Source organism: Salvelinus fontinalis, chromosome 28 (assembly GCF_029448725.1).
Source record: "Salvelinus fontinalis isolate EN_2023a chromosome 28, ASM2944872v1, whole genome shotgun sequence".
In the NCBI taxonomy this organism is placed as follows: Eukaryota; Metazoa; Chordata; class Actinopteri; order Salmoniformes; family Salmonidae; genus Salvelinus; species Salvelinus fontinalis.
The window spans coordinates 33,284,887-33,293,145 of record NC_074692.1 but is presented as its reverse complement, the minus strand read 5'-3'; the positions used below and the strand labels follow the sequence as shown (position 1 = coordinate 33,293,145).

At 46.2% G+C, this 8,259-nt stretch overlaps 1 protein-coding gene across 3 annotated transcripts; it reads left to right on the top strand.

The window, feature by feature from the left end:
- Window positions 1-16: 16 nt before the first annotated feature.
- Window positions 17-7,937, top strand: LOC129826609 (palmitoyltransferase ZDHHC19-like). 3 transcript variants are annotated; one of them, XM_055887517.1, is made up of 7 exons: window positions 17-422; window positions 551-672; window positions 1,517-1,656; window positions 3,852-4,227; window positions 4,462-4,553; window positions 5,943-6,262; window positions 6,491-7,937. In XM_055887517.1, exons 1-4 carry the CDS (start codon window positions 298-300, stop codon window positions 4,101-4,103), a joined length of 639 nt encoding a protein of 212 aa, XP_055743492.1. In that variant the 5' UTR covers window positions 17-297; the 3' UTR covers window positions 4,104-4,227; window positions 4,462-4,553; window positions 5,943-6,262; window positions 6,491-7,937. The 3 variants fall into 2 exon arrangements, with proteins under 3 accessions (XP_055743492.1, XP_055743494.1, XP_055743495.1); XM_055887520.1 differs by lacking the exons at window positions 17-422; window positions 551-672; window positions 1,517-1,656 and having other exon boundaries at window positions 3,789-4,227.
- The last annotated feature ends 322 nt before the right edge of the window (window positions 7,938-8,259 follow it).

Here is an 8,259-nt window from a genome sequence, read left to right as displayed (position 1 = left end):
AAATCTAGGCTATATAGTCTATGTTATTTTAAATAGACTACCAAGTATTTTCTACGCAAACACGTCCTATCACGAGTGGTCAGGGGCTTGAGCGCGTTCTCTCATATATGGTTTCCATGACAGCATCACCGGGGTCCTCTATCGTGAGGAAGTGGAAAGCTGGACAGAACTACAGTCATTGTAGCTCAAAGAAAATAAAGCATTTTTAGATGAAAGAGTAAAGAATAAATATTTTTTTCCGAAAAGTGTTTTTAATGTTAGCTAGAAACTAACATAAATTGGAAGTTTAGAAGGCATATGGACTCGGACAACGAGAAGCCGCGCAAGAAGAAGAGACGGCCGCACTGGATTGTGCGTGGTCTCGGGCCGGGTTTTACTGCCTGCATGGGTTTCGTAATAAGCGTGCTGTACATCACTTTCCCGTAAGTTTACAAGCTAATATTCTCCTTATATTAGGTTGTCCCTAAATCTCACATTCAATCAAAACCCATTCCACCTGTAGTTTTCTGCGAGGATGACTTGACAGTTGACTATTCCCTGTCCTCGCCAGGTGCGCTTGGTTGGCTACTCATGTTTCAGTGGCCTATCCTGTGGCATCTGCAATGTTACTAACTGGGACCGTGGTAACTTTCCTGGTGTCAAGTTTCATGGATCCTGGCATTCTCCACCAAGGTAATATTATCATGTTAACAACAGCATTATAATAGTATTATTAAATATATCTAGATGACATCTCAGGGAGCTGTGATATTCCTTTCAAGAGTTATTAAAAAGTAAGCAACTAGGCTACTTCCTATACCAAGAGGTCTGTATCATTATGGCACAGGTGGTACAGATCTGTTCTCTTCATTTGAATCATTTGTTGTTGCAGAGAATTTTCCTGTGCAGCTGAAATGCAAACGTTTAATGCAATCGAGTTTTAAAAAGGCTTCGAAAGTTTGTGATTCCCACTTTAGAATGTCAGACTTGATTTTCACTTGTAACAACGCAGCTTCTGTCCCTCTCTTCTCCCCAACCTGGGCTTGAACCAGGGACCCTTGGCACACATTGACAACAGTCACCCTCGAAGCATCATTACCTATCGCTCCATAAAAGCTGCAGCAATGCAGAGCAAGGGAAACAACTACTTCAAGGTCTCAGGGCGAGTGACGCAAGCGATTGAAATGCCACTAGCACGCATCGCTAACAAGCTAGCCATTTCACACCGGTTACACCCTAACAAAAAAATGATCAACCCCTACATGAATGTCCATTAATTACAATCCACATAATAATTCATTTCCTGTTGCTGCAGGATTATTTTCCTGCTGTGAGAAACTGGTCAAATTAAGATCCTACATCTGTATCTGAGCTGCACAGTTGTTGAGTCAAGTCCTGCTCCAGATTCTCCTTTAAAGTCGCTACATTTTTATCCAGAAGTTACCATGAAGGAGCAATGTTTATAAAGCCTCTCTCTCTCTCTCTCTCTCTCTCTCTCTCTTCTTCCACCTCTCTCCCTCTCTTTCCTCTCTCTCAGGCCCCCCATGGCCAGGCACAGCAGAGGTGGCCTATGTGATAGTGAATGGTCAGAAGTATGATATGGACTGGTGCAGTAGGTGTGAGATCTACCTTCCCCCTGCTGCATGGCACTGCCGTCGCTGCAATGCCTGTGTGGACGTAAGTTGTACTGAAATGAGTGTAGCAAACATATCAGACTGGAACCACAATTCAGGAAAGTGTCATCAAAATGGCTTTCTCTTAATCTACCTCCCCCTGTTCATTATCATTACCTACCTCCCTCTTCATTATCATTACCTACCTCACCCTGTTAATTATCTACCTCCCCCTGTTCTTTATCTACCTACCCCTGCTCATTATCATTATCTACCTCCCCCCATGTATTATCTACCTCCCCCTGTTCATTATCATTATCTACCTCCCCCTGTTCATTATCATTATCTACCTCCCCCTGTGTATTATCATTATCTACCTCCCCCGGTTCATTATCATTATCTACCTCCCCCTGTTCATTATCATTATCTACCTCCCCCTGTTCATTATCATTATCTACATCCCCCTGTGTATTATCTACCTCCCCCTGTTCATTATCATTATCTACCTCCCCCTGTGTATTATCATTATCTACCTCCCCCGGTTCATTATTATTATCTACCTCCCCCTGTTCATTATCATTATCTACCTCCCCCTGTTCATTATCATTATCTACCTCCCCCTGTGTATTATCTACCTCCCTCTGTTCATTATCATTATCTACCTCCCCCTGTGTATTATCTACCTCCCCCTGTTCATTATCATTATCTACCTCCCCCTGTTCATTATCTACCTCCCCTGTTCATTATCATAATCTACCTCCCCCTGTTCATTATCATTATCTACCTCCCCTGTGTATTATCTACCTCCCTCTGTTCATTATCATTATCTACCTCCCCCTGTGTATTATCTACCTCCCTCTGTTCATTATCATTATCTACCTCCCCCTGTGTATTATCTACCTCCCCCTGTTCATTATCATTATCTACCTCCCCCTGTTCATTATCTACCTCCCCTGTTCATTATCATAATCTACCTCCCCCTGTTCATTATCATTATCTACCTCCCCTGTGTATTATCTACCTCCCTCTGTTCATTATCATTATCTACCTCCCCCTGTGTATTATCTACCTCCCTCTGTTCATTATCATTATCTACCTCCCCCTGTGTATTATCTACCTCCCCCTGTTCATTATCATTATCTACCTCCCCCTGTTCATTATCTACCTCCCCTGTTCATTATCATAATCTACCTCCCCCTGTTCATTATCATTATCTACATCCCCCTGTTCATTATCATTATCTACATCCCCCTGTTCATTATCATTATCTACCTCCCCCTGTTCATTATCATTATCTACATCCCCCTGTTCATTATCATTATCTACATCCCCCTGTTCATTATCATTATCTACATCCCCCTGTTCATTATCATTATCTACATCCCCCTGTTCATTATCATTATCTACCTCCCCCTGTTCATTATCATTATCTACCTCCCCCTGTTCATTATCATTATCTACCTCCCCCTGTTCATTATCATTATCTACCTCCCCCTGTTCATTATCATTATCTACCTCCCCCTGTGTATTATCTACCTCCCTCTGTTCATTATCATTATCTACCTCCCCCTGTTCATTATCATTATCTACATCCCCCTGTGTATTATCTACCTCCCCCTGTGTATTATCTACCTCCCTCTGTGTATTATCTACCTCCCCCTGTGTATTATCTACCTCCCTCTGTTCATTATCATTATCTACCTCCCCCTGTTCATTATCATTATCTACCTCCCCCTGTGTATTATCTACATCCCCCTATTCATTATCATTATCTACCTCCCCCTGTTCATTATCTACCTCCCCTGTTCATTATCATAATCTACCTCCCCCTGTTCATTATCATTATCTACATCCCCTGTGTATTATCTACCTCCCCCTGTTCATTATCTACCTCCCCCTGTTCATTATCTACCTCCCCCTGTTCATTATCATTATCTACCTCCCCCTGTTCATTATCATTATCTACCTCCCCCTGTTCATTATCTACCTCTCCCTGTTCATTATCTACCTCCCCCTGTTCATTATCATTATCTACATCCCCCTGTTCATTATCATTATCTACCTCCCCGTGTATTATCTACCTCCCCCTGTTCATGATCATTATCTACCTCCCCCTGTGCATTATTTACCTCCACCTGTTCATTATCATTATCTACCCCCCATGTTCATTATCATTATCTACCTCCACCTCCCCATTATCAGATCTGTTTGCACATGTTATGTGTGTCTTTTCTGTGTGTGTGCGTTTGTGTTACACAGCGGTTCGACCACCACTGTGAGTGGCTGAATAACTGCGTGGGGAGACGTAACTACCGTGTGTTCCTGCTCTTCCTCCTGCTGCTGACGTCATACCTGCTCCTGGTCCTCTCATCCTCTCTGTTCTTCCTCTTCCTCACCCTCCTCACCCTGCACCAGCCCTTCAGCCTGCCCCACGCCACCACGTATCCACACACACACACACACACACACCGGGGTCACAGTCCCAAAGTGTACGCATACTATTCTCTTTAAACCTTAACATTAACTGACCAGTGTGGTCGTCATGGTTACCAGCCTGGCCTGTGTGCTCTTGGTCTTGGTTATACTCATCAGCAACATCAAGCTGATCTCCAAGGGGGAGCCATCCTCTACTATAGTAAGTCACTACACTCTCTCACACACACACACACACACACACACACACACACACACACACACACACACACACACACACACACACACACACACACACACACACACACACACACACACACACACACACACTAATTGGAGCATCATTCTTTTGACTGAGGATGTATTATAATCTGGTGGCCCATCTCTCCCTCTCTCAATCTCTCTGTCTATCCCTCTCTTTCTCTCTCCTCTGTAGGAGCCCTACTTTGAGCCTGATGATAAGAACCCATTTGATCAGGGCTGCTGGAAGAACTGGACCCACGTCCTCTGTTCCCCTACTGGACCCAGGTACATCACTACATCACTAATACAAACAGGTACATCACTAATACAAACAGGTACATCACTAATACAAACAGGTACATCACTAATACAAACAGGTACATCACTAATACACATCACTAATACAAACAGGTACATCACTAATACACATCACTAATACAAACAGGTACATCACTAATACACATCACTAATACAAACAGGTACATCACTAATACAAACAGGCACATCACTAATACAAACAGGTACATCACTAATACACATCACTAATACAAACAGGTACATCACTAATACAAACAGGTACATCACTAATACACATCACTAATACAAACAGGTACATCACTACATCACTAATACAAACAGGTACATCACTACATCACTAATACAAACAGGTACATCACTAATACAAACAGGTACATCACTAATACAAACAGGTACATCACTAATACAAACAGGTACATCACTAATACACATTACTAATACAAACAGGTACATCACTAATACACTAATACACATCACTAATACAAACAGGTACATCACTACATCACTAATACAAACAGGTACATCACTAATACAAACAGGTACATCACTAATACACTAATACACATCACGAATACAAACAGGTACATCACTACATCACTAATACAAACAGGTACATCACTAATACAAACAGGTACATCACTAATACAAACAGGTACATCACTAATACAAACAGGTACATCACTAATACAAACAGGTACGTCACTAATACAAACAGGTACGTCACTAATACAAACAGGTACATCACTACATCACCAGGTTTCTGGGGGTGAATCCTGAACCGATAGTGATAACCTGTTGTTGTCCAGGTTTCTGGGGGTGAATCCTCCACTGATAGTGATAACCTGTTGTTGTCCAGGTTTCTGGGGGTGAATCCTGAACCGATAGTGATAACCTGTTGTTGTCCAGGTTTCTGGGGGTGAATCCTCCACTGATAGTGATAACTTGTTGTTGTCCAGGTTTCTGGGGGTGAATCCTGAACCGATAGTGATAACCTGTTGTTGTCCAGGTTTCTGGGGGTGAATCCTGAACCGATAGTGATAACCTGTTGTTGTCCAGGTTTCTGGGGGTGAATCCTGAACCGATAGTGATAACCTGTTGTTGTCCAGGTTTCTGGGGGTGAATCCTGAACCGATAGTGATAACCTGTTGTTGTCCAGGTTTCTGGGGGTGAATCCTCCACTGATAGTGATAACCTGTTGTTGTCCAGGTTTCTGGGGGTGAATCCTGAACTGATAGTGATAACCTGTTGTTGTCCAGGTTTCTGGGGGTGAATCCTCCACTGATAGTGATAACCTGTTGTTGTCCAGGTTTCTGGGGGTGAATCCTCCACTGATAGTGATAACCTGTTGTTGTCCAGGTTTCTGGGGGCTGTGAAGCCCAGCAGAAGAGGAGACACTGAGGGGGACTGGAGCAGTCTAACCCTTCTCCATCAGGAAGACCATTGTTTGTACAGCTGCAGCTCAGTCCCCTGTTGTAATACTTGTAAACATCACAAGGTGGCGGTAGGCCCAGCCAGCCCAGGCCATTTCAAGCACAGCACACCGAGTCTAGACAGTCTGAAGGAAGGGAGAGGCTGTCGCTGCTGCTACAGGGAAGTAGTACCAGCCGGCTGCGTGACAACAGACAAACACAGCGACAACAACAAGCCCTCACAGAGCACTGCTGTGGAGATCCCAGGTGAGGTACAGGTTCAGAACTGGGCAAGTCCTCTAGTGACTGACTGGTTTGGGTTCTTTCATTCAGCTTCTGTTTTCTATTTGTGTGCTATGAATGGTGATGGACCTGCTGCTAGGTTACCAGAACATCAACAAAAATGCTGTAAACATCACAACATATTTCCATCATAGAGTGGTATTCCTAGTCCACTTGTAAAACTCTTTATTTGATTCTGAATCATACTCACAGATATGTTGGCTGCTGGTGATGAGGACTTGGACCAGGAACGGGATGGAGTTCTGATCAGAGCAGCAAAGTAGCTTTACATCCTGACCACCAGAGGGAGCTGTGTAGACAACCACAACACCAACACCAGCCCCAGGCCTGGACCACCTCAACACCATAACCAACACCAGCCCCAGGCCTGGACCACCTCAACACCACACCATAACCAACACCAGCCCCAGGCCTGGACCACCTCAACACCACACCATAACCAACACCAGCCCCAGGCCTGGACCACCTCAACACCATAACCTACACCAGCCCCAGGTCTGGACCACCTCAACACCATAACCAACACCAGCCCCAGGCCCGGACCACCTCAACACCACACCATAACCAACACCAGCCCCAGGCCTGGACCACCTCAACACCATAACCAACACCAGCCCCAGGCCCGGACCACCTCAACACCACACCATAACCAACACCAGCCCCAGGCCCGGACCACCTCAACACCACACCATAACCAACACCAGCCCCAGGTCTGGACCACCTCAACACCATAACCAACACCAGCCCCAGGCCTGGACCACCTCAACACCACACCATAACCTACACCAGCCCCAGGCCTGGAGCACCTCAACACCACACCACAACACCAGCCCCAGGCCTGGACCACCTCAACACCATAACCTACACCAGCCCCAGGCCTGGACCACCTCAACACCACACCACACCACCAACACCAGCCCCAGGTCTGGACCACCTCAACACCACACCATAACCTACACCAGCCCCAGGCCTGGAGCACCTCAACACCACACCATAACCAACACCAGCCCCAGGCCTGGACCACCTCAACACCATAACCTACACCAGCCCCAGGTCTGGACCACCTCAACACCATAACCAACACCAGCCCCAGGCCCGGACCACCTCAACACCACACCATAACCAATACCAGCCCCAGGCCTGGACCACCTCAACACCATAACCAACACCAGCCCCAGGCCCGGACCACCTCAACACCACACCATAACCAACACCAGCCCCAGGCCCGGACCACCTCAACACCACACCATAACCAACACCAGCCCCAGGTCTGGACCACCTCAACACCATAACCAACACCAGCCCCAGGCCTGGACCACCTCAACACCACACCATAACCTACACCAGCCCCAGGCCTGGAGCACCTCAACACCACACCACAACACCAGCCCCAGGCCTGGACCACCTCAACACCATAACCTACACCAGCCCCAGGCCTGGACCACCTCAACACCACACCACACCACCAACACCAGCCCCAGGTCTGGACCACCTCAACACCACACCATAACCTACACCAGCCCCAGGCCTGGAGCACCTCAACACCACACCATAACCTACACCAGCCCCAGGCCTGGAGCACCTCAACACCACACCATAACCAACACCAGCCCCAGGCCTGGACCACCTCAACACCATAACCTACACCAGAGGGGGAGGGGCTGAGTGTGAAGAGGTGGGAGGGGCTGAGTGTGAAGAGGGGGGAGGGGCTGAGCACCAAAGAAGTAGGAGATCCTCTGCTGTTTGTAAAAAATAAATGAATATTTTTTTCTCAACAAGGTCCAACTTCGTTTCATCATCACATTCATCATCACATTGATCATGACACGTTGATATCTCATTTCTTCTGCTCTCTGTGTGTGTTTGAGTGAACAAATTCTGTGTTTGTCCAGGTCTTTTGAGGCAGGGAAAACTACAGCTCTTCTTGTACAACACGGTATTCAAACCCCTGGCTAATCTAT